Genomic DNA, 27,832 nt, shown 5'->3' with positions numbered 1-27,832 from the left:
CCTTTTTTGTTGTACATTGCACACACAAACTTGCAACCAGTGACTTTGTAACTGCTGAAAGGGGGGTGTTGCAAGACCCGCCACCTCCTTTTGTTGTGCAGCTACTCTGTATACCTTTACAGGAGTAAACTTTTGAGAATTACGCACAACTGAGACTGAAATTAATATTCTCAACATATAGTTTATGCAATGTTTAACTTTGCAGTTGCTGTATACACTTCACAAATGTACTGTAATTTTTAGGGTTCCAGGACAATTCACCATCAAGTTAATTCACCGTCAGACAGTTCGCCATCAAAACATGGACGATTCCCCGTCAGGACAGTTCGCACCCAAGACGATTCCCTGTCACTCTAGAAAAATACTTAATATTATTTAATTAATACTTAATAACTAATTTTCCTGGGGAACTGTCAAGGTCTGTGTTCGTTCAATAGTGTAGGCTTTGGATATTATTCGTAAGTTGCACTTTTAGTTCATAACGTGTTTCTACCTTGCTGTTGTCTAATTATATTCTGCCGTACACTTATTTTTATAGACGTAATATGGAGATTATTCACATAGTTTGAAAGTATGTCGATCGTTCACTTAAGGTTATTTGGTATTTATACCTTGGCCACCCCGATTGGGATACATGGCGTCTGGCAATGAATGAATGAATGAATAAATGTCAATGCCTCGTACATAGCCTTATGTTAAAGGTGAAGTGAAACATCGTACATCGCGTGATTCACGTTTCAGTATATTTGTTTTTCCGTTAATACCGATTACTTAATGCCATTTTTTATATTCATTATAAAAATACCTGTAAAAAACCACCATCACTTTAATAACTCGTATAACTCAAAAACTAGTATACAGAACTTGCTGAATAAACTTCTACGTAAACACATGACGGCGAAAGGCCCTGATGGTGAATTTTCTTGTTTTTGTTGTGATGGCAAATTGTCCCGAAACCATTTTTAGCACTTTACAAATTTTGAGGCATGGGACCACCTCTTGAGTAGTAAGAAAAAGTTTTGATTACCTTTGAATTGATTCAGTGACTTTGTAAGTAGTCAAGAAGTGCATTATCTAGTATGAAGAAGATCCAGTAGCAAATTGGGGAAATACCAGGTACCAGTAAGATTATGTAAGGGATATGGTAGATTAGGATAAATTTGGTTAACTTTAAATAAAGTAGATTAGTGGGGATAATTTAGATTAAGTTAAAAAACTTTAGGTTAATCCTTAAGGAGAAAAAAAAACATTTTGCAGTTTTCTTCTGTTTTTTTTCTCTCCTTAACTATTCGTGGGATTCTTTAAAGTATTTTCTTATTTCATTTTCAAGAGTCAGCATTTAAAGTGGTAAAAACTTTAAAAAGACGATGTTCGTTCACAGACAGATGCCATCCTATGGTGTGTGAAGGCAGACGGACACCATCTGTGAATGCCATTTTCGAACAAAATTATCCATAGCTACCAATGGGTGAAAGCAAGGAGGGTTAGGTGTGGCAGGGAGGTTTTGAAAGTGAGTGAGTTGGATAAAGAGAGAAAAAGATAGAGTATCAGGAGAAATTGAAAGATGAGTGGAACGCAGTGAAAGATCGGGAAAATGGCAGCGTGGAGGAGGAATGGCAGTTGTTTAACCCCTACACCGCGGGCATGTTTACCAATGTTTTGCGTGTGCCGCGGGGTTATTTGGGCTCCGACAGACTCTCAAAAAATATTTGCCAAAAATCAGTTATTAGTCCTAGAATATTAAAATTACATAGGCTTATGGCACATACCTTCAGCTTTCTCCTGGAATGTTTGTTGAGCCTTCGTCGGTTACCGTAGAACTTGTGGAGACCTCTGAAGTTGGGTAACGAAGTCTCCTCTTTACACTTCCCGACAACCCGTAATATGATTACCACAGCCAGATATTAACACTATAAACACTATTCTATGATTTTCAAGTAGTTTGGGATCCATACTCCAAAAAAAACCCCACTGTGAAAGCAATGAAAATTACGAGCACGTCTGACCGTCGCACTTGCGCTAGTTCGCTCTTGGTACTCTGTCATTTATTATTCATAAAACCCCTCACACTTTATATTCCTATTACTATATAACACTTATATATATCTACAGTCTTTATCCATAAGTTTCCTTCAGTAGTATTACAGTAGTTTATTGTCACTGTAGGGATTCAATTTCTTTCAGTAAAATACGTAGCATTCACTTTCTCGTCCTGTATACTAGCATTGAGAGGGAATGTCACGCACCTTCACTCTCATAACTCATAGTATTCAGACATGCTAGAGTGAAACTTTCACTTTCATTACTCCTAGGGTATATACTCGTATTCTTATAATACTACTCATTTACATTTCTATTTACGTTCTCTATTTTATTTACACTATGTTATGCACTGTCACTTGAAGTAACTTATAAAACTATTTTCCACTGTTCACGTATATTTACATTCATTACTTTCACTTGCTGTTTACACATTATTTACAATTCCACTTGCACTGTTTTACTCAATAGAAAGATCGTAGTCACTCTTTTATTAATTGTCAGCCCTTTACCTCTTTCCACACGAGGTTTAGTAGGGGGTAAAGGTCACAGGGCCCTTTGCATGGGGGTGAAAAGTCCCTGAAGCTAGCAAGAGCGAACAGACGTACCTCCACTTTGGAAGATGAGAGTGAACTGATAAGGGTGGGCCGGGGTGGTAGCCTACCTAGGGAAATTCATTACTACCAACGTTTGTCTCTTGACACAGCTATTATATAGCAGTGAAATGATTGGTGACCGCCTGGGAACACCAGATGCTGTTGGCATCCCTACGTCAAGTGGGGTTGGTGGAGGATTAGTGCCCCTCCCTGTAAAACAATTAACTCTGAGCCATTGGCCACCCCGTTTGGGAAACATGGCGTCTGGCAATGGATGGATGGATGGAAATGATTGGCAGGAAATCTAGACAATACATTATAAATTAGGTAGTTCCAGGTGAATGTAAATATCACTGAGGCTTCCCCCTTCCCTCCTTATATGTATATTTATTATGAAAATTGATTATACGGCATATTTCAAGGGGAAATAAACGGCGAAAATTAGCGAATGAGTGCACGTGAGGTGTTGTCAGGTGATAATTAGCCAGTTCCAGGTGTATGGCACTCTCACTTACCTTATTTCTTTCTTGTATATATTATTTGGTATAAGAATAGGGCATAGGGCTTATTTCAATGGATGAAATCAGTGAAAAATTCCAGGGAAGATTTACTTAGCGTAGCACGGCCGGGCAGGCGAGAGGATAGGGTAATGGAGGGGGGGTGGGGAGGGGAGTCAAGAATGGGGAGAAATGGCTAAATTGTCAACAATGGGTGGGAGTACAGATGAGATTAGGAGTGCTGACTAGTGTTGGACATTGGCAGTACTGATAGATGATACAAGCCCCCACTTGAAAGCCCGGGTGAATTCAAAATAACACAGAATCACAAAAGCGACGCCCCGCGGTTAAGGGGTTAAGAGTGCTGTGGTAGGGCATGCAGAAGAGGTGTGTGGTGTGAGACGTGTGGGTGGTGGTGTAAGAAAAGGAAGTGAATGGTGGTGCGAGGAAGTAAGTATGGCTGTGGCTGAGAAGAGACGTGCATATGAAGTGTGGCTGCAGAGGAAGGATGAGATGTCATATGAAAGGTATAAGGAAAAGAGGAATAGGGCGAGAAGGGCTGTGCGTGATGCTAAAGTGGCAGCAGATGAGAGGTGGGGTAGGCGGCTGACAGAGAATTTTCAACAGAATAAGAAAATGTTTTGGAAGGAGGTGAAAAGGGTGCGAAAGGGAGAGTCTGGGAAGGAAGAACAAGTAAAAGCAGAGGATGGAAGGATGTTAATTGAGGTGGATGCAGTAAGGAAGAGATGGGCAGAGTATTTTGAAAGATTGTTAAATGTAGAGGAGGAAAGGGTGGCTGAGATTGTGGCGGATAGAAGGGTGCAAGGAATAAATGTGTTGGGAGAGTTGAATGATTCTTTGATCACGAAGGAGGAAGTGGAGAAGGCAGTAAAGGAGATGAAAACAGGGAAAGCTGCAGGTATGGATGGGTGTGCTGTGGAATGCCTGAAGGGTGGTGGAGTGACTACTCTTGACTGGTTAGTAAGACTGTTGAATATGTGCTTTGTGAAAGGTATGATGCCAGTTGACTGTGCAAGTGCTTGTGTGGTCCCTTTGTATAAAGGCAAGGGTGATAAGCATGAATGTACTAGCTTTAGGGGTATAAGTCTGTTGAGTGTTGTATTTAAGGTGTTAATTATGAGAGTTAGAGAGGGTACAGAGGGAGTGATTGGTGATGAGCAGTGTGGCGTTAGGAGAGGGAGGGGATGCGTGGATCAGGTGTTTGCTGTGAGACAAGTGTGTGAAAAGTATTTAGCGAAAGGCAAGGATGTGTTTTGGGCATTTATGGATTTAGAGAAAGCGTATGATAGAATTGATAGGGAGGCTTTGTGGACGGTTTTAAGATTGTATGGACTTGATGGTAGGTTACTAAAAGGGGTGAATAAAATTTTTATGTAAATAGTAGAGCGTGTGTAAGAGTGGGAAATGCTGTGAGTGATTGGTTTCCCGTGAGAGTGGGGTTGCGACAGGGATGTGTGATGTCGCCTTGGTTGTTTAATATTTACATGGATGGTGTTGTAAGGGAGGTGAATGCAAGAGTTTTAGGTGGAGGTCTGAGTCTGGTGAATGTTGATGGTGGAGAGTGGAATCTGAAGCAGCTGCTGTTTGCAGATGATACTGCACTGGTGGCTGATTCAGAGCAGAGATTGAGACAGTTGGTAGAGGAGTTTGGAAGGGTGTGTGAAACGAGGAAATTGAAAGTAAGTGAGAATAAGAGTAAGGTGATGAAGTGTATGAGGTTGGTAGATGGTAGGGGGATGAATATAGTTTTGAATGGCAAGTTGCTTGAGGAGGTAGAGTGTTTTAAATATCTAGGGTCACATGTTGCTGTGGATGGAAGAATAGATGCAGAAGTGAAGTTTAGAATAAATGAAGTAGGAAAGGTGCTGGGAGGAATGAAAAAGGTGTTTAGATGTTGTTCGCTTAGAATGGATGTAAAGAGAAGGCTGTATGAGGGTGTTGTGGTACCGACTGCATTATATGGGGCTGAAACATGGAATATGGGTGTAGCAGAGAGGAAAAGTTTGAATGTAATGGAGATGAGGTGTCTGGGGAGTATGTGTGGAGTGTCGCATATGGGTCGAGTGCGAAATGATGAAGTGCGAAGGAGAACTGGAGTTGCTCGGGAGATGGCTGGTAGAGCTGAGCAGAGGGTTTTGCGATGGTTTAGGCGTATGGAGAGAATGGATAACGAGCGATTGGTGAAAAAGATAACTAGATCTGATGTGAGAGGTGTAAGGCTGAGAGGAAGACCACGAATAGGATGGATGGACAGTGTGAAGAGAGCGCTGGATACGACAGGGATGTCTGTTGAGCAAGGAAGAGTGGCTGTGCATGACAGAAATAAATGGAGAGAAATTGTGAATGAATAAATGATGACGCAGCCCTGAGGGGATATTCTCCCGCACTTGGTCTGATCAGCTAGTCAGGTCAGGTGCGGGTAAGGGGATGGGTCTGTTATGATGTGGCAGGGGTAAACCAGCTCTGCTGTCGGGCCCTGCTGCGGATGTCACTGATTGCATTGCGTGGTTGACCCTTGTGCGGTGTGGTGTGGTGAGGATCTGTCCGTTCTCCCCTTTGGGGCTAAGATGTGAATGAATGTGTTTGAATGGATGAGTAAATGGGGAGTGTGTCGTCCTGTCTCGGCTACCTCCCTTTCCTTGGGGGAAGCAGCCTAGGTATATAGGTAGATAGACCAATGTCTTTATCCAAATTAAACCTAAATTTTTGTAACTTGACACAACCCAATTTATCCTAACATAATATAATCTCTCTCTTGTGTAATTACAGTTTGTTTATTGATGGATCCTCTTTATAATGCCCTTCATAATACACCTTTAAAAAGTTACTGAATCAGTTCAAAGGTATATACAAAATTTGTTTTCTTTTAAGAGGTGGTCCTATGTTTCCCCAAAGGTATATACAAAATTTGTTTTCTTTTAAGAGGTGGTCCTATGTTTCCCCAAGGAGTACCAAATTTAGGTAAGGTTTGTATAACTCAGCATTGATAAGGGTAACTTCATGCCAAAAATGGCACTGTAAGATGGTCACTGTCTATGGCACACAAGATTGCATCTGTCTGTCTTCGGTACTGTTGGGAATCATATATAAAGACTGCTTTTTAAGTGCTATTCACCCCTTATAAAAGAAATTTAAAAAGATAAAAGCATGAAATGGCCTCAGAAAATGCTTGAAGAAGCCCATGATGGGTTTTGGTAGTGGAAAAAAAAATTAAGAAAACTGCAATATAAGGTAGTCCCATGTATCCCTGAAGATTACCATTAGTAGTTAAGGAAGGAGGGTTGGGGTATTGTCACTGAGTTCTGTAATATGGAGAGGCTATCTCTGCCACGGGCGTGTGATTTTGGCGGCCATATTGAAACACCGACACTTAAATTCAAATTCAAATACTTCATTTCCACTAAGCAGTGATTATTAATAAAGAGACACTTTTTGCTTATAATACAAAAACATATATGGATTATGATTTTTTTTTTTTTTTTTTTTTCTGCCTAGTTCAACGAATTATATCAGGTACATTTAGCCAATGAGTATAAACAATGCCATAGGTTGCTGCAGTGCAGAACTTACCCTTTATGGCACTATCCATGTCATGAAACCAAATGTCTAGATTGATAAAGGCCAGAAGAAACGTGGAAGTATCTACAAGAGAGTATGAACACAAGAGAAGAGGACATGGAGAGAAAGACTGGTTATAAATGGGCCAGTTTTAGTGGCCTCATTCGTGCAGGGATACTGGGGAAGCATCTTCCCACCCCATCCCAGGAGGCAATAATCTTACAGAATTGGCAACAAGATATATTTCTTACTTGTGAATTGGAATGCCATCTCTCTCTGATGAATTCCTGTATCCATTTTTGCATCCAGAAGCTGCACAGCTGAGCATGGCACTATATATTACGGAATCATTGGCTGCTTTCTAAAACCCAATGAACACCTAAGTTCAAAATCCACGGGCATCAGGTGAGGTGTAACATGGCTACCGCTACACCAGCGCCGCCCTGGCGGCGGCTATATCAGTTACGCTGTGTTAGCCATGAGAAAGCCTCTCCATATTGTAGAGCTCAGTGGGTATTGTCCATCTCCTTGCTCTGTATAATTCAGTTCGGCCTCATTATGCATTAGGGTTCTGTCAAGTGAAGACTTATCACAAAATGATTTTTCACATAACGAGGCCAATGTAAACACAGATTAAACCCCTAGGATATGCAATTTGATCCAGTTTTTCTACTCTTACATAAGTAAAATGTAGTATGCCCAAGGTTTAGAAGTTGAATTAAATACCTTATGCCGCAAATCAGAGCATTTTATACCAACTGGTTCATGAGCTATTGCCCATCAGAGTTAAAACAGGTGGTGCGACTCCTGTTTTTTATGTGCTCCCACCCCATTCCTTCCCTCCTTCCTTCCTTCCCTCCTTCCTGCCTATTCAGCACTTAGTTGTGATTATGATATATATATATATATATATATATATATATATATATATATATATATATATATATATATATACACACACACACACACACACACACACACACACACACAAGGAAGAAGGAACCAAAGGCCAGGAGCCCACAAACCATTTCTTCCAAGGAGAAAACAAAAACAATACAAAAGAGAGCCAAATTCAAGATCCATTCTTTTTGAGTTGCCTGGACACATTCCGTTTGAAAGACTGGAGATCATAGGAAGTAGGATATACAGACAGAGGGAGACAGTTCCAGAACTGACCTGTTCCATAATTGAAGAACTAAGAGAGTTGGACAGAAAAGGGATGAGAGTTTGTTGCTAGATGGGCCTGTTGTAGAGGTGGAGGGATGCATGTAGACAGTTCAGAGGAGCATTGACCATTGAAGCAGTGATAGAAAAGAGATAAAGATGCAACAGTATGGTGAAGAGGCAGAGGTTGAAGGGAGCCAGTAAGAGGAGGAGAGTTAATGAGACAAAAAGCCTTTGATTCCACCCTATTGAGAAGAGCTGTAAGTGGGGAGCTTCCCCACATATGAGAGTTGTATTCTACACAGGCGAATAAAACTTGTATATAAAATCACCAACCGTACAGGGGTAAAGAAGGTACTGAGTTGGCATAGCACACCTAATCAGTTGGAAGTAGATTTTACAAGAGATGTATTATGATCTTTCCAAGATAAGTCCTGAGTGAATGAAACCCCAAGCATGTTCAAGGATGATGCAGGATCGAACTGAATATTATTAAACATTAGTGGGTACTTCTGTGGTAAATTTTGTTGGGTTGATAGGTGTAAGAACTGAGTCTTTGATGCATTAAAAACAATAAGATTATTTTTACTCCAGTCAGAGATACGAGCCAAGTACAGCTTAGAAGGTCATTGATGAATAAAAGAAGGAGAGTTGGTGATAGGACAGAGCCATGAGGAACAGCATTGTTGATAGATCTAGGAGAAGAACGATGGCCGTCTACAACTGTGGCTATAGAACAACCAGAAAGGAAGCTATGGATGAAGGGACAGAAAGAAGGATAGAAATCTTAAGAGGGCAGTTTAGAAATTAAAGATTTATGCCGACTCCATCGAGAGCCTTTGAGATGTCAAGTGCGATGGCAAAGCTTTCGCCAAAGTCCCGAAAGGAGGCTGACAAGGAGTCTGAAAGGTAGGTGAGAAAATCGCCAGTGGAGCGTCCCTGACGGAATCCATACTGACGATCAGAAAGATGGTTGTGATAGGAAAGATGCTTTAAAATTTTTCTGTTAACTTCTTAAGACCGCAATTGTTTCAGGAAGGGTACCTCCCACAACTGCAATTCGTGGGTGTTTTGGTGACTTTCACCAAGGGCAAATTGACTGTGTTCTGACTAAAGGGGAAGAATGTATACACCTGACAATGCAGTCCGTACCCCCGTAGGCCTAATGGTTACTGCACAATTGCGCGTCAAAGTTCAAAGAAAGTTTGATAGTTACCCCCCAAAAACAATCGAAAACTTGAAAATTTTGATAACTACCTAATTTTCTTATTGAAACAGGTCATTTCAAAGTGTTTTGTCACACCAACCATGAAAACAGGTGTATGTAGGTGTGGGGAGATTAAGTAGGCTGTGGAGAGTAGGCTTATAGGTACGGGGGTTGGAAATAACCAGCTTTTCGCATGAAAAGAAAGCACTTCATTGTGTTCTGTAACATCTACTATGAAAACAGGTATGTATGTAGGTGTGGGGAGAACTGGTGTGGGGAGTAGGCTTACAAGGCCTTTGTGGTACTTGGGGAGAAAAATTTTGGCAACAACCAAATTCTCTTGTGGAAACCCTCCATTTCAATGGGATTTGTTATACCAGCCATAAAAACAGGTGTGTATGTAGGTGTGGGGAGACAAAACTGGTGTGGGGAGTAGCCCTACAAGGTCTCATAGTCATTCCAGAACTACCCCCCCTGGGGGTAGGGGTTTTTTTCAAGAATACTCCCCCAGTATCCCTGCTTGTTGTAAAAGGCGACTAAAAGGGTTGGCGGAGGGTTAGTGCCCTTCTCCGGAAAACAACTAACTAAAAAAAACAAACAATAAGCCTCGGACAAGGACTGACCAAACGATGACGACCAAGGACCGGACAAAGGACATTGTAATTGGAACTTGGAATGTAAGGGGAGCGAATGATGAGGTGAAAGAGAGAGAGATTGTCCAGGTGCTTGAGGATGCGAAAGTGGATGTATGTGGAATAACTGAAACAAAATGGAGAGGAGAAAGTGTGAGAGAATGGGAGTATGGATGGGGTATATGTGCAGGAGTAGATGAGAATGAGAGGGCAAAGGAAGGAGTATGTATAGTTGTGAGTAAAAGATGGAAGAGGAGCATAAGACAGTATGGATCAGTTGGATCAAGGATTGTGTGGGTAAAGTTGAAAGTTGGAATACAAATGTGGGCGATTGTGTGTGTGTATGCGCCAAAGCAAGATCGTGCTAGAAGAATGAGAGAAGAGTTCTGGACAAATGTAGAAGTGTGCATGGAAAAGTTTGGAAGGAATGAGAGAGTGTTTTTGATTGGTGATATGAATGGTAAAGTTGGGAATGTGAAGGTGGATGGAATAGTTGGTGAGTGGGGTGTGCCTGCTGAGATAGATGAGAATGGGAGTGCGTTAGTGGACATTTGTGCTGGGAGGGGGTTGGTGATAGTCAATACCCTCTTCAGGCATAAAATGATCCACAGGCATACATGGCGAGTGATGAGAAGGGTGGGTGGTGAACTGAATGAAAGGAAGGCAATGATTGATTATGTATGTGTTGATGAAAGGATGCGAAGATGTATGTTGGATGCAAGAGTTTATAGAGGTTGGGGGAGTGGACTTTCTGACCACTATTTGGTGGTGGCCAGAATTAAAGTTCAAGTAAGATGGAGGAATAGAAGAAGGGAAAGACGAGAGGAAGGAGTAGTTGCAAGGAGAGTGGAAAGGTTACAAGAGGATGAGAAAAAGGCAGAGTATAAGAGAGAAGTGGAGGAACGGTTGGGCAATTATGAATTGGAGCAGATGGGGGATGTGGAAGGTGTGTGTAGAATATTTACAGAAGAAATATGTGCAGCATGTGATGTGGTGTGTGGAAAGAAGAGAAGACGGAGGGGGGTGCAAGGAACAGCTTGGTGGACTGAAGAGGTGAAACAGGCTGTGGCACAAAAGAAGAAAGCATACAATGAATGGATGAGAAATAGGGGCGTGGAAGAGGCTGAGAGGCGGAAGAGAGAGTTATATGTAGAAAGAAAGAGAAAGGTGAAAAGATTAGTAAGAGAGAGTAAGAAGAGAGTGGATGAGGAATTTGGAAGGAATTTGAGTGTAAAGTGGAGGGACTGTAAGAAAATGTTCTGGAGAGAGGTGAAAAGAGTAAGACAGGGTGGAAGTGAAGTTAGCAGGGGAGTGAAAGATAAAAATGATAAATTACTAGTGGAGAAGGGAGAAAAAGTGAGCAGGTGGAGAGAACACTTTAAGGAATTGTTGAATGTAGAGGATGGAAGTAATGCGAGTATAAGTGGCTGGGGAATGGCCGGGAGAAGGAGGGAGGTGAGAAGACGGGAAGAAATCAGTAGGATAGAAGTTGTGGAAGCAATGAAGAAAGTTAAATCTGGGAAAGCCCCAGGAATTGATGGAGTGTGTGGTGAAATGCTGAAGCATGGGGGAGAGATAGTATTAGAATGGATGTGGAAGATGTGCAGATTGGCCTGGGAGGAAGGTAGAGTCCCGGAGGATTGGAAGTCAGGTATAATTATTCCCTTGTACAAAGGAAAAGGGGAAAAAGAAGTGTGTGGTAATCATAGGGGCATTTGTCTTCTTAGTATAATAGGAAAAGTGTATGGTAGGATACTTATTGACAGAGTTAGAGAAAGAACAGAGAAATTAGTTGGAGAAGAACAGGGAGGCTTTAGGAAGGGAAGAGGTTGTGTAGATCAGATATTCATCCTCAGATCTTTAGTGGAAAAGTTTCTAGAGAAGGGAAAGAAGTTGTATGTGGCTTTCATGGATTTGGAGAAAGCATATGACAGGGTGGATAGACAAGGATTGTGGAAAGTGTTAAGAATATATGGAGTAGATGGGAAGTTGTTGATTGCTGTGAAGAGTATGTACGATGGTGCGAAGGCTGCAGTGCGAAGAACAGACTTAGCACGATTACGGGCAGAAACATAAAAATGATTTGATTCAGGGGTTGGTTGGCTCTGGTAACTTTTGTAGGCCCTCTCCTTGTTGTGGACAGCATTAGAACAAGGGTGATTAAACCAAGGCTTTCTTGCATTAATCGAAGGATATGAGAAGGGAATGTATGCTTCCATGCCTGAGAAAATAACCTTTGTAATGTGCAAGACACGCTCAGATGGCTCCTTGCCATGGAAGCTTAATAGTATGGGGTGCTGTGTTGCATCCTGGACAGGCATCAGTGACAGAGCCATCCAGCCTCCTCTGATACTGGATGATGCCCACATCTCAGCCAGGCCGGGTGGACCTTGTCCTTACGAAGGAGATAGGATTCAGAAAGGTGGAAATCAGGAGGCAATGCCTGCAGTTGTATGTTGTCTTTGAGTGACTGAATGGAGCAGCAAGTGATTTGAGTATGGAAATGCTTCTACAGTAGATGCTGGTGTGGGGCTGGTGAGGGAGGAGAGATGACAGTATTTGTATATGATATCGTGTGCTGGGTGTTGTTTTGATGTTCCTTGGTATGTTTGGATATGCTGCCATGTAGTTTAGTGGATGGTGTGGGTGTGGAGGTTGCAGCGAGAATTTGGGTGCCTCTCATGTCTAGATGAGGACTTTGGCTTCTTGGTGTTGGTGGTCTGTGGGTGTACGGTAGTAGCTGTACAACCTGTGATTGTTTTTAGGGGCTTGTTCTGTATGGTCTGAAGAGTGTTGTAGTGTCATATAGTGAGCTTAGAAGCCCAAGCAGGGTTTGCGTAATTCATCACTAAACGTATATATTGTTTGTTTACTGTGGTTGTGGTTTCTTTGTAGTGTCCGAATGTTGGGTGGGCAAGTGACCTCAAGGTGTTGAGTCTTAGTGTTAATTTATCTTTAATGTTTGTGATTTGTTGTTTAAGTGACAGTGATGTTTGTAACACCAAGGATTGTGTGTGTGTGTGTGTGTGTGTGTGTGTGTGTGTGTGTGTGTGTGTCTGGTAGGGGAGTGTTGTATATGGTGAGGTGTGGAATGTGACTATGTTCTGCTGTCCAGTTTGTGAGAAGGGTCACTGTAGATTTGGCTGGGGCTATTTTGAGCCTGTTTGTGGTGAACCATTCGTGTAGTGTGTTGAGGTAAGGTTGGAGGATGTGTGCTGCTGTGTTTCCGTTTTGGTGTGTACATGTAAGTGTTATGTTGTCCGCGTAGAAAGCTATGTGTATTTGTGGTGTGTGAGGTTTGGCTATGTCATGCATGTATAGGTTAAAGAGAGTAGTGGACAAAACAGATCTTTGGGGAACGTCATTTGTGAAGTTTCTGATGTTTGAAGATTGACCGGCAAATGTTACGTGTGCACGTATGCCTGCTAAATAGTTTGCCAGCCATCTTTTTGTGTTACTGTGCATGTTTGTGTTGAATATTTTGTTTGTGAGGTTGTGGTGGGGGATGGCATCAAATGCTTTGCTGATGTCTAGTGTGACTAGGAGTGTTGTGTGTGGTGGCCTAGTTTAATTCATGCCATCAAAAACTCTCTGTGTAAGGTCTGTAAGAAGAGTGTTTGTGGAGTGTAATGGCCTAAAACTATGTTGTGATTGGGCTAGGGGGTGTGAGGTGTAACTGATTGTAATACCAGTTGTTCAGTGACTTTGGAGTGGGTGCAGAGGAGTGTGATGGGGCGGTGTAAGGAAGGTAACATGGGGTCTTTGTTGGGTTTGGGGAAATGATGATGGTGCCATGCTTCCAGAAGTTGGATATTATGTTGTATGAGTTGCTGTAGTTTGATATGTTGGTGAGTGCTTTTATGCCTTGTGGTCCAAGGTGTTTAAGGTGTATGTTGCTTATGTTGTCTGGTCCACAGGCATTTTTTTTTTTTTTTTTTTTTTTTTTTTCTCCCAACTCTGGGCATAGGCTTCATAGCCTGCTCCCAAGGTGTACCATACACCTCTGCATGTCACCACTTCAGCGCTAACATCTACTGTCCATATTGAATACATCTAGGGCTGTCTCATGCAGGACTGGTGTATTGGTATTAGCGGGGGTATTTTTACGACATGTCAGCTGGTCTTCTGGTAGATCAGTAAAATCTGACATTATGAAATTCAAATCCTTAAACTGTTCCCTGCCCCAGCGGTGATTTGAACCTGGGTCCGGTAGGACTGCAGGCCACCTCTCTACCGATTGAGCCACCATGAGTGCTTAAGGTTACTAATGATGTGCTTCGTCTGGTTGTAAGTGAAAGGTGCGAAGTCTGGGTCTATGGGGAACTGTCTCTTGCGTTGGATGACACATCAGTCATCGCAATGGGGGTTTGGATGGCTGATGTGAAATGTGATTGGTGAGAGTATTTCCCCATACCACGTTGAGTACACCGCTTCCCGTCCGATCAGCGAAGTTAAGCAACGCTGGGTCTGGTTAGTACTTGGATGGGTGACCGCCTGGGAACACCAGATGCTGTTGGCATCCCTACGTGTCAAGTGGGGTTGGTGGAGGATTAGTGCCCCTCCCTGTAAAACAATTAACTTTAAGCCCTTGGTCACCCCGTGTGGGATACATGGCGTCTGGCAATGAATGAATGAAATTTCCTTGTTGTTTATTTGAAGGTATGGTGTCTCTTGTTGTGATGGCAGGATGGATTGTGTGGTGATGCTGTTGGAGAGTGTGATGCTGTTTAGTGTTTTGTAGAGTTTGGTGGTGGTGGTTTTGTGATCCAGTGTTTGCAGATAATTATTCCTATTTAGTGTTCACTGTTCTGATATTTTATTGTTTATTTGAGTGTTGAGTTCCTGTATTTGTTGTAAGATAAAAATGGTATATTACTAGCGGAGAAGGGAGAAAAAGTGAGCAGATGGAGAGAACACTTTAAGGAATTGTTGAACATAGAGAATGAAAGTAATGCGAGTATAAGTGGCTGGGGAATGGCTGGGAGAAGGAGGGATGTGAGAAAAGAGGAAGAAATCAGTAAAATGGAAGCCGTGGAAGCAGTGAAGAGGGTCAGAATGGGGAGAGCCCTAGGAATTGATGGAGTGTATGGTGAAATGCTGAAGCATGGGGGAGAGATAGCAGTAAAATGGATGTGGAAGGTGTGCAGATTGGCCTGGGAGGAAGGTAGACTCCTGGAGGATTGGAAGTCAGGTATAAGTATTTCCCTGTACAAAGGAAAAGGGGAAAAAAGTGTGTGGTGATCATAGGGGCATTTGTCTTCTTAGTGTAAAAGGAAAAGTGTATGATAGGATACTTATTGATAGAGTTAGGGAAATAACAGAGGAATTAGTTGGAGAAGAACAGGGAGGTTTTAGGAAGGGAAGAGGTTGTGCAGATCAGATATTCATTCTTAGATCTTTGGTGGAAAAGTTTCTAGAGAAGGTAAAGAAGTTGTATGCAGCCTTCTTGGATTTGGAGAAAGCATATGACAGGGTATATTGACTAGCACTGTGGAAAGTATTAAGAATGTATGGAGTAGATGGGAAGTTGCTGAATGCTGTGAAGAGTATGTATGAGGGTGCAAAATTATGCATGGTCTCATGCGGTGCGCAATGCACAAATGATATCACTGGAGCGCAAGGGTGCACAATTGTGCTTTACGCAAGTGTTTGCGCACCTGCCCAGCACTGCAAAAAATGGTTTTGTACCAGGCTTGGAAAAGTTGCAAAGTTTGAAATCTTACCATTCTTAGAAAAACAAGGTATTACAGACTTCAGAGGAAGGTCAGCATGCCTTGTTGGGCAGTATACCATAATGTAGTAATAGAGTTTGGGGTGATGTCTTTAGCCACCATGAGTAATTCCAGAATGGCGACACAAATGGCTGTATACTGTCTTCCTATGAGTACATCTACAAGGAGAGTGCAGAGTGATTTTTTTCATTTTTTTTTTTTTTTTTTTTTTTTTTTTTTTCCCATCAAATTGTAACAATATTGTGTGTGTTCAAGCTATGCTTTATCCATGTAATAATAAAGCTAGTATTGTGTTGAACATTTCAGGTCCCTGCATTACTCAGCATGGCAACACTGATCCGAATTAAGCGCTCACTGACTAATGAGCCAGCAGAAAGTATTGTGGTGAAGACCAAGAGGCAGCGAATAGATGGCATAGATGAAGAACGCTTGGAGGAGGATCAGGAAGCTGTTTTACCAACCAGCATTTTGCAGCGAGTGGCAACTGTTACCCACAAGGTTAGGAATAGGCTAATGATGGGGACTGTGTTTCAGGCAGAAATACTCAGTCGTTTCCTTAGGTGGGCCAAGGTGTCTGCATGCTACATGATATAAAAGATTCAATGGTCAGCACTGCAGTAATAGTGCAGGTGACACGAAAAATTAAAATGTGCCATACAGAATCAGTGATAATCATTTCTTTTGATTTCCTATGATCATCATTATCAGCAGCAGCATTGTTGCCCTGTCCTCATGCAGTGTTGACCAGAAGAGAAAGGTGTCTGAATTAGACACTTCACCAGATCCTGTTTCAGAAATCTTCCACTAGGTTTGCTTCCGTCGGCTAGCTCTGATGCCGGGTAGGCATTGCAAAAGCAGCCAGTGCTTAATTTCTTTTTAATTTTGACACAAAGTAAAACACCCCAAAACATATTTTACTAATCAAATTACTCAGTTGGCATGATATGCCACAAAGATATTACAATATGGGAACCGTTTTCTTATACTGTAATATGTGTCACTTTGTAAACTCAGCTTTTGTCAGTTACTCATCTCAGCAAGCATTATGTAGAGACATAACCTAGGCAGTTTTAATAGAACCATCCAAAAAGCATGGCAACAGTGAATAAAACATTTGTCATTAGTTAGTATCCACAAAAGAAAATAGATATAAAGCCGCAGATTTGGCAGCACCTTTCGATATGCTGCCCTGCCTGACGTGCTGCTCTTGGGTGCCTGCCCTTTTTCGCCATCTGTTTGAGCTCTTCCTTGTTGTACCCTGAATATAGTACACCCCTTTCTTTGAGAAACTCCCATCATTCTGTAGCAATCCATTCTTTTAAATGTTTCCTTGACACCGCTGCACAGTTTAGTAAGTGTACTACACCTAACTCCTCCCAGCACTCAGCTGTGGTTAAAGTGTCGTACCATGCTGCCTTTTGTTCTGTTTAATGTGGCTGATTCACTAACTAAGCATTCGTTAAGTGCATAATTTTCATTGGAACAGCTTACTTCATTAAAGCATACTAAAACACACACATCAGAAGTCCTGAAAGTAATTTTCTTTTACTGATTGCACACGATTTATTCAAATATACGTAAATGCACAACACACTATTTTAGTCCCTAAGCTAAGATTCTCTGAAAGCCTGGTTATTCTTTCTTTACAGGTATATATACGCACTTGATTGAATAGGAAAAAAGATTCTTATAAATAGTAACATTATTTTTAACTTAGTATTAGGTACAGTTTCACAGGTCATTAAAACCCCACAAAAATATGTAATCGAGGCAGGGCGATGCAAAACCATCTAGTGGCAGACCTCTGAAACAGGGTTTGGTGAAGCCTCAGATTAAAAGCGGGAAATGAATCAGCCACAAGTGAAGTAAAACAGCTTAAATGGGAGAAAAAGAGGCTGGAGGAGGAAAGAGACAAGATGAAATATAAATGTGTTGAGCATGAATCTAAACCTAAAATGCATGAGGAACATATCAAGGAAATCCAAGAACACCACAAGGGATGGAAGAAAACTCAACAGGAATATAATATAAGTCTTAAGGAGATTTTAGAACAACAGAAAAAGGAAAGCCAGGAAAAGGTGGAGAAGGAAGTGGTGAAGGTACTAAAATTGTCAGAGATGCAGCGGACAAAAAAAAAAGTGTGTTTATCTCAGGTTTGAAAAAAAAAACTGATGTCAGTGAGGTTTGAAAGAGAAAGGGAAGAACTGTGAAGGATGAAAGAAATAATGTCAATAGTTATGGCAGGAAGGGACGAAGCCCAAGAGGAGATCGAAGAAGTGTTTTGGCTGGGAAAATATGTGGAGGGAAGGGCAAGGCCTCTCAAAGTAAAATTTCAGTCAGGTCACAGTAAATAAAATAATCAACTGGACTTGGAAATTAGCAGATAAGGAAGGATTAAAAAATATCTGGATAAGGAAAGATGCAAATGAGGAATAGAGAGCTAAAATAAAGAAACTTGTTAGGGAAGCGAAGGAAAAAAATGACCAGAGAACAGAGGAGGAGAAGACAGAAGTCTATTGGAGAGTTACGGATCAGAAATTGTGGAAGTGTTACTGAAGGAGACGGAGAGAGAGAAGGACAGAATAAAACTAATGCAAAAAGATTGAAAGTGGTATATGCTAATGTTGATGGTCTAATCTCCGCAAGGCTAGAAATAGACGCTCTCTTGACAGTAAATGAGCCAGACATTATGTGCATTGTAGAGACCAGGCTAAGAGAGAATATTGAAATCCGCTTAGGAGATGGGAAATGCAAACTATGGAGAAGAGATAGAAACGAAAAAATGGGAGGAGGAGTGATGACAACAGTGAAAAACAGCCTAAATGTGGATAGTGTGGAACTGGGAGAAGATATGGCTGAAGTGATAAACATGGCAATAGAAACCAGAGGGAAAGGCAAGAGAGACATTGCAGTAGCATATACCTCTGCACTCCATCCTTCAGTCTCATCCTTGGCTTCCCCCTTCCTCACCCCCCCTCCACCTCACTCACATTCACTCTCCTTGTCAGTTCCTCACACTCCATCCTCTCCATATGACCAAACCACCTCAGTGTGTTTCTCCTAACACTACCAATCACATCGACATCCACACCACAATGCTCCTTCACTTCCTTATTTGTCAGTCTCTCTCCATGTGACTCCACAGGCTCCTCTCAATTCATTTCTACTGCTCTCACTCTTGACTTCTGGCCCTACAACAAGGGTCACTTCCGTACATTCAAGTTGGTATCACAATACTTTCATGTAGTAACTTTTTAACTTCCATGTTCACTTCCCTGTTTCTTGTCACTGCTTTCAAGGAACAAGCAACCTCTCTTCCTTGTTGTACCCTTTCAAGCACTTCACCCTCTGGACTTCCATCCATACTCATCACACTACCCAGGTACTTAAATGCACTCACATTGCCATTTCCACCTCATCAAGCCTCACTGTACATTCACTGACTTCACTTCTTTTGAAGACCATAACTTTACTGTACCCTACATTCACCTTTAGATTCTGTTTCTTACACACTCTCCCAAACTCATCCACCAAGCCTTGCAGCTCCCCTTCGTCTTCACTTAACAGCACAATATCATCTGCAAACAACAGTACAGGGAGCATCCAAACACTGCCCCCTCTTATTAGGGCCGCCTCAACATCCACTGCCTTATCTTGCATCTCTTTTATAACCCCATCCATATACAGATTGAACAGCCATGGAGACATGACACATCCCTATTTCAATCCAACCTCCAAATAGAAATATTCACTCAGTTCATCATCCACACGCACTGCCACCTTAGCAACCTTATACATACTCATCACAGCATTCAGTAACTTCCCATTTACTCGATATATAATACTCACACTCATCTTAAATGTCAGGACCAACTGCCTAGCCCCGGGCTTCTACGCTCCTCATGGGACAACGTAAGATTGGATGATGGATGGAATTCTTAATACTTTCCACAATCTCTGTCTATCCACCCTGTCATATGCTTTCTTCAGATCCATGAATGCCGCATACAACTTCTTTCCCCTCTCTAGAAACTTTTTCACTATAGATTTAAGAATGAATATCTGATCTACACAACCTCTTCCCTTCCCAAAACCTCCCTATTCTTCTCCAACTAATTTTTCTGTTATTTCCCTAACTCTGTCAATAAGTATCCTACCTTATACTTTTCCTACTACACTGAGAAGACAAATGCCCGTATGATTGCCACACAGTTCTCTTTCCCCTTTTCCTATGTACAGGAGAATAATTATACCTGACTTCCAACCCTCCGGGACTCTACCTTTCTCCCAGGCCAATCTGCACACCTTCCACATCCATTCTACTGCTATCTCTCCGCCATGCTTCAGCATTTCACTACACACTCCATCAGTTCCTGGGGCTCACCCCATTCTGACATTCTTCACTGCATCCACATCTTCCATCCTACTGATTTCTTCCTCTCTTCTCACGTCCCTCTGTCTCACAGCTATTCCCCAGCCACTTATACTCACATTACTTTCATTCTCTTTGTTCAAGAATTTCTTAAATTGTTCTTTCCATCTGCTCACTTTGTCTCCCTTTTCCACAAGTAATCTACCATTTTTATCTTTCACTCCCTGACTAACTTCTTTGCCACCCTGTCTAACTCTCTTTACCTCTTTTCAGATCATTTTCTTACATTCCCTCCACTTTACACTCAAATTCCTTCCAAGTTCCTGATCCACTCTCTTCTTACTCTCTCTTATTAATCTTTTCACCTCTCTCTTCCTCTCTACATATAACTCTCTCTTCCGCCTTTCAACTTCTTCCACGCCCCTGTTTCTCATCCACTCACTATATGCTTTCTTCTTTTGTGCCACAGCCTCTCTCACCTCTTCATTCCACCATGCTGTTCTTTGCACCTTCTTTTGTCTTCTCTTCATCCCATGCACCACCTCACGTGCTGCACAAATTTCACCTGTGAATATCTTTCACATACCTTCCACGTCCCCCATCTGCTCCAATCCATTGTTACACAATTGTTCTTCCACTTATCTCTTATATTCTGTATTATTGTCATCCTCTTGTAACCTTTCCATCTTCCTTGCATGTACTGCTTTCTCCTGACCTGCCATTCTTTTGTTTCTCCATTTCACTTGGACCTTGGCTCTTACCACAACGAAGTGGTGGTCAGAAAGTCCACTCCCCCAACCTCTATATGCATCCATTACACAGCTTCTCATCCTTTCATCCACACACACACACATAGTGAATCATTGTCTTCTGTTCGTTCATTTCACCACCCACCCTTCTCATGACTTGCCACATATACCTATGGATCATTTTGTGCCTGAAGAGGGTATTGGCTATCACCAACCCCCTACGGGCACAAATGTCCACTATATCACTGCCATTCTCATCTTTCTCAGCAGGCACACCCCACTCACCAGCTACTCCATCCACCTTCACATTCCCTACTGTACCATTCATATGACTAATCAAAAACATACTCTCATTCCTTTCAGACTTTTCCATGCACGCTTCCACACTTGTCCAGAACTCTTCTCTCAGTCTGCGTGCACGATCTTGTGTTGGCGCATATGCGCACACAATCACCCACATTTGTAGTCCAACTTTCAATCGTACCCACACAATCCTTGAGCCAGCTGGTCTATACTCTTTTTTATTCTCCTTCCATCTGTTATTTACAACAACACACACTCCTTCCTTTGCTCTCTCATTCTCACCTACTCCCACACATATACCCCATCCATACTCCCATTCTCTCACTTCCTCACCCCTCCATTTAGTTTTAGTTAATCCACATATATCCACTTTTGCACCGTCAAGCACCTGGACAATATCTCTCCCTTTCATCTCATCCTTTGCACCCCTTACATTCCGCATTGCAATCTGTACCATGTCCTTTGTTCAGTCCTTAGTCGTCACCTTTTGATCAGTCCCATTCTGAGGATTCTTGTTCATATTACTAGTTAGTAGTTTTCTGGGGAGGGGCACTAAACCTCCTCCAACCCACTTGTTGCCATGGAGGGAACATGTCTTGGTTGGTTATAAGGTTACCATCCAGCATTGTAAATGCTTTCCTGGTTTACAGAAAATCATTAGGCTTGCCACTCAGTGTAGAGCTACCCTAAAAAACAAAGAACAGTGAGTCTTCGAAATACGAAAATCTGAAGTACGAATTTTCGATGATACAAAGGCGATGAATATAGGAGAAATTCCACAATATGAAAATATCTGTCTCGATACAAAAATCTATACTTGATACGAAGGGAACTACAGAGATAGCCCGATTATCCAGACTATGTGGTGTGATGGGGTGCCTGAATAGTCTGAAATCATGATTAATCTGGCAGAAACAAAACATGAGTACTGTTAGGTTGATTTATTTACCGGTAAAAGTACAGTGAAAGACACAACTCTCTTCCCAGTTCAGTTTGAAGAAAATTTACACCAGGCAAAATACAATGAAAATCCTGTTTCTATTAGTGCGTGTTTCAAATGGTTAAATTTTTCCATGCTATATTCGTCAGACTTTGGGAAGATACTTGTGTCTTTCATTGTACACTTGAAGCAGCAGAAAGACCTTACCAATTCAATTCATAATCCTCCAGCCTGTTCCTGTAATTTTCTGACAACTTTCAGTTTGGCAAATTACTTTTTCTTGCTGAAAAATTCCCTCCCTGTTATTATCGTCACTTTCCCCTGTGATTGTTTCCAGCGCAGAGGAAGAAACTCAGCATGCTCAAAGGTGGAAATCGTTTCCCAATTTCCCAACTGGAGGTTAAGTTAGGTTTGATTATTAGGTACATTTAAGCTCTGTTAGGCCAGGTTTAGTTAAGCACTTAGAGAAGAACAGTCCTTTCTGCTATTATGTTAAGGAAATAAACAAGAGTTGTCACACCAGAACAACTAAAAATGATGGGGAAACATATTTAACAAGACACATTTACTGTATTTACCAACCCAGAAATAGTCTGAAAAATATAACAGACTATCAGGAAGAACTGATTTGGTAAGGTGCCTATACTGCTTAAAGTAAAACATATGTTTAGCCCCCTCAGTGGCTGTGGGTTCAGATATTTGCGTGCTCCCGTGGTCGTCCTTGGGACCATTTTTCCAAAGTTCAAAAATCAATTTCTTTTTCATACACATGAGAAAAAAATCATCTGGCACACCTGGCTTTTTTTATTATTATTATTATTTTTTCCCCTAAACCCATCCTGTGATTTTCTATGATTCGTGTAAGAATGAATAAAATTAGAATGCATCTTACTTAAGCACGTAAACATCGGCGAAAATATTTGGGAAGAAGTGAACTATGAACGTCCGACTGCTTGAAGTGGTAGAGTAGGGTCGTGTAAACACACCATTGACCCTCATTCTCTTCCCATAATTGCTTGCAGCATTTTATAGCTCACCCTAACTCAGTGTCACTGACACCGGTACAGTAAGGTGTTGTTCAAGGCCAGCAGCTATGAAAGCGATAATGGAATACATTACTGTTTGTATCAGTCCTCTCTCTTTTACACATACACATAAGAACGAACAAAAGAATGAGCAGTAAATGTACACTACAGTATAAAGCCCCGTGCACACTGGGCATCAGGTTGCAGCCTCACGACGTGCAACATGTTGCCGACGGGCAAGAGTGTCCACATTAGAGAGAGACAAGTTGCGCCACTTGTTGAGCAACACCTGTGGAGGATGGACGACAGCTGCTCTCAAGAAATTGTTCTGTGGAGTGTGGTGGCTTTGTGTTGCACCAAAAACAGGGCTAATGCCTTCATATCACAACTTCGAAGTTGTCTATCCTTATATTCCTTGGATTTAATGGCCCATATGCATGGGTAGTCCTTCAGCATTTCAATAGAATGCATTGTATTTGCTTTTGTCCAGTCTTTGTGTGTCTGCGGTATTTCCTCAGTCATCATTCCCGATATGATCTGGCGTGAAGATGCTCTCCAGATGACAGTCGGGCAGCTACTGCCCTGTGCCTGGCCCTCATCAAGTTGTGCAACATTGTGCACAAATGCCCTCGAGCCAGAACGGCGCATCAGTGCATGCAACTCGGCCCGCAACACCAAAAATCAGTGTTTTTCAACATGTTGCGCAACTTGATGCCCAGTGTGTACAAGGCTTAAGGAGCAAAAATAACTGTGCTTAGTAGGTCCAAAATATATTGGGAAGAACGATACCGAACGAAGAATGTGGAACTGAATTCTAACTTTCAAGAATGGGACGAAAGAGTAATTTTTCTTTCTGATTAGCAAACATTTTTGTTCCATATTGTCTCCTATAATTGTAAAACCCATAATCTTTCGTGTAAGCATACAGCCTAAAGACCTTACCAATTCAGTTCATATTCCTTTAGTTTGTCTTCTGTATTTTTCTGTTTTGAGGGTGGTAAATTATATTCTCTTGCTGAAAGAAATGTACCAGTACTCAAAATTATGGCACATGTAACATCAGCATGTAAACATTGGCGAATACGTCTGGAGTGAAGAGAACACCTGACTGATGGGATGGCAGAGTAGGGTCTGATGGGATGGTAGAGTAGGGTTGTGTAAACACACCAGTGAATTCGTTCCCGTCCCGTAATTGTTTGCAGTTTTTTATAGGACGCTCTAACTCAACGTCACTGACACCGAAAGAGTGAAGTGTTGTTCAAGGCCGGGAGCTATGAAGGGGTTAATGGAATACCGTATGAAAAATTCAAAATGGGCGCGGTTCACAGCGCCTCGTTCGCTTGCCGAGAGAAAACAAACTAACCCCTCTCTGGTAAACAAATTTTCTCATGCTTCTCAGTTACGTCCATGTCCTGCCTCTCCTCACAGCTTCGTTGTCCATGAGGATATTTTCGCAGCTCTTCACCTTTTCGTATTGTTTCACCCTGCCTCCCAAGCGCCCTGCATCATCTCCAGCATCGGGGGAGCCCGTTGCGAAGAAGGAGCAGCACCGTACTCTAATTCTGAAAAGGAAATTGGAAATTATAACACCACATGAGGAGGGGCAGGGAGTCTTGGAGAATGGATGTGCTTTAGGCCTTGCAGTTTCCACCGTTGGGACTGTGACGAAGAAAAAGGAGATGTACAAGAATATGGCCACCATCTCTACAATTTTATACAGGTATTGCTTATTTCTAAATTGGGGGGGAGTAAAATTTAGGTTGAAGGTCCGAGGGGGTCCTGAGTAAAGTTTAGGTTGGGGGTCCGAGGGAGTCCTGAGTAAAGTTTAGGTTGGGGGTCCGAGGAGGTCCTGGGATGCATCCCCCCGTTAATATGTATATTTCAGTGGGGAAAACCGTTCCGATATACGAAATTTCGAATTACGAAAGTTTTTTTTGGTCCCTGTCTCTTTCGTATATTGAAGACTCACTGTACCACTACACTAAGTTGGTGGATGGTGGGTGCCCCCACCTACCACAAATGCAATGCAAGGAAGTATTTCTTATGGGTTATTAGTGTTCCTCATCACATTTCTTGCCAAGCTCTTAAAAATTTTGCGGCTTGTCTCTCTTGCCACACTGTTTCCATCCACTGCACTATTACCTTTCCCTGCCCCTTCAAACTTTATAGCTAACAACCACCTCTGCCCCATCCCCATTCATACACATTACCTCTTCGTACTCTCACCCCTACCCCACCCCACTCACAAACATTTCATCTTCATTATTTCCATACATTATATTTTCTTTTGCTAACACACTCTATCACTGTAAATCCCAATAGAACAGTTGAATAATGCATCTGGTTTGTGTGTGAAACATTGTAATGTTTGTATGATACATAATGGTAACACACAAAGGAAAACCTTGTGGCAGCTGTTGGTTGCCAAAATAAGGACCTGAGATTAGCTCCTGAGCCCTACCTTTGGTCACTTTCATCTGTCTCTCTCTGACCATCCTTCACACCTTACATTCATGTTTGTGTGTGTGTGTGTGTGTGTGTGTATTTACCTAATTGTATTTACCTAATTCTGATATACAGGAAATGAGCTACGCTCATGGTGTCCCGTCTCTGATTCTCAGTAAGTCAAATTTAGCTTTAAACTCGTTTAAGTTTTTAGACTGGATGGTCTCTTTCTCCAGGCTATTCCACAGATCTATACATCTATAAGGAAAACTATATTTCTTGATATCCTTCAAGCAGCTTCACTTCTTCAATTTCATTTTCTGTTCTCTTGTTACTCTCTTATCCCATAAAAACAGATCTTCTTTGCCAATTTTATATACTCCCATCATGGTCCTGAACACTGCAATCATGTCTCCTCTCTTTCTCCTTTCTTCTAAGGAAGGCAAATCCAGCTTTTCCAGCCTCTCTCTGTATGACAGATCTGCCAGACTGCAGACCATTTTGGTTGCTGTTCTTTGTATTCTCTCAATCTTGTTTATATCTTTCTTTTTGTGTGGGGACCACAATACTGCTGCATATTCTAACCTGGGGCGAATCATGACCACCATCAATTTTTTTTTGTCATCTCTTCATTCATATAATGAAAAGCTACTCATCAAATAATTCAGTGATGGTCTCTTGATACTTTACCCATTTCCAGTATTTTACACCTTTTTGCATTGAATTTCATTTCCCAAATCTGGCTCCATTCGTGTATCCTATCCAGATCCTCCTGCAGCATTTTACAATCCTCCTCAACCTCTACCTTCCACAAGATCTTTGCATCATCAGCAAACAGACTTGCATAACTGTTCACTCCATCTGCCATATCATTTATGTAAATCAGGAACATTACTGGTGCCAACACCGAGCCCTGGGGACTTCACTTGTTACTTCCCTTCATCCAGACATCCTATCTTTTTTCTCTCACCCATTCCAGGAGGTTCCCCTTCAGTCCTCCTATATGCTCTAGTTTCCACATTAGTCTCTTATGGGGTACTTTGTCGAAGGCCCTCTCCAAATCTAAATATACACAATCCACCCAACTGGCTCTCTCTCCTGAAGCACATCAATCACTCTTGAGTTAAAACTCAACAAGTTGGAAACATGACCTTCAAATTCTGAATCTAAGCTATCAACCAAAATATTCATCTCTTCCTGATATTTTACCCATCTATCTTTCATAATTCTCTCACACAATTTTGCGACCATGCTGGTTAGGGACACTGGTCTAAAATTCAGGGATTCTTCCCTGTTTCCTCCCTTATAAATTGGTACCACATTTGCCCTCTTCCATTCTTGAGGCACTTTCCCCTCTTCCAGAGAACACGCAATTAAACTCTGAATCTTATCTGCCAGTTGTCCTCTGCATTCTTTCAATATCCAATTAGAGATTCCATCTGGTCCTGGGGCTTTCCTTACATCTTGAGTTTCCAGTAATTTATACACTTCCTGTACTTCCACTTTTATATCTTTTATCACTATATTTCTAGTCACTCCCTTCCCTTCCACAAACTCCATTTCATTATTGAAAACTGATTGGAAACATTTGTTCATTATTTCTGCTTGCATTGCCGCATCTTTATAGACCTCTCCTTCTACTTTCAGTTTGGTGATTCCTTCAGTTTGCCATTGACAAATCTATAAAACAGTTTGGGTTCATCCTTACATTTGTCTGTTATACCTTTTTCAAAATTCCTTTCTTCCTCTCTACATATTCTTGTGTATTCATTTCTAGTTCATCAATATTCTTCCTTTGTTCTGTTGTTGCCTCTCTTTCTCCAGTTGTTGCATGCCGTGTCTGTCTCTTTTTTTTTTTGCTATCATACACCTTCTATTAAACCACTCCTTTTTCCTGTTTTCTTTCTCCCTTACTCTTGGCACAAATTTTTCCACTCCCAAATTATAGAGGCCTAGAAAAATATCCCACTTCCACTGTATTTCTCATGTTTCTCTGAATTTTCTTAAGTCTGCATTTTCATAAAATTTTCCCAATCTTGTAAAGTTTGCTTTCCCAAAGTTGTATCTTCCCTGCATATAAAGCTTGTCTCTTGGCTCCTTGTTCCCTGTTATCATCTGGAACTCAGTGACTACATGATCACTTTTTCCAATAGGACAGAGATATTTCAAGGATTCTATTACATCGGGTTCTTCGGTAAACAGTAAATCTAGTCTTGCTGGTGTGTCCTCACCTCAGAACTTGTCTCTTCTTTGACCCATTGCATCATCACATTGTTCATTGTTATATTTAATAATGTAGTGCCCCAGGAATCTTTGCTGCCTCCTGAGTCCCATTCCTCCCAGTTCACCTCTTTACAATTGAAGTCACCCATTAAAATTATATTGTTGCTTTTCTCGATCCTTTTCTGTTAATAACTAGCCATGTCTGACAACATTTCCTGGTATTCATCATCACTCCATGCTCTTGTCTAAGGGGGAACGTACACTACTGCCATATCTCTCTTGCTATTTTCTCCAGTTTCTAATTTCATATTTATCACTTCGAACCTGC

General features: G+C 41.6%; 1 protein-coding gene and 1 pseudogene across 3 annotated transcripts in view; both read left to right on the top strand.

The window, feature by feature from the left end:
* Positions 1–27,832, top strand: part of fs(2)ltoPP43 (female sterile (2) ltoPP43) — a 236,291-nt gene that overhangs the window by 311 nt on the left and 208,148 nt on the right. For 2 of the 3 annotated variants that reach the window (XM_080268044.1, XM_080268046.1), the window contains exon 2: positions 15,754–15,945. In XM_080268044.1, the coding sequence (XP_080124170.1) occupies positions 15,772–15,945 (174 nt within the window). In that variant the 5' untranslated portion in view covers positions 15,754–15,771. Of the gene's footprint in view, positions 1–8,686; positions 8,786–15,753; positions 15,946–27,832 lie in introns of those variants that run through there. The other variant, XM_080268045.1, reaches the window with a different exon arrangement.
* Positions 14,116–14,234, top strand: LOC145394248 (5S ribosomal RNA; annotated as a pseudogene).

The sequence above is a fragment of the Coenobita brevimanus genome, chromosome 26 (genome assembly GCF_032717465.1).
Source record: "Coenobita brevimanus isolate Jiangsu-jjx chromosome 26, ASM3271746v2, whole genome shotgun sequence".
NCBI classification, from domain to species: Eukaryota; Metazoa; Arthropoda; class Malacostraca; order Decapoda; family Coenobitidae; genus Coenobita; species Coenobita brevimanus.
This window is presented reverse-complemented; position numbering and strand designations above follow the sequence as displayed.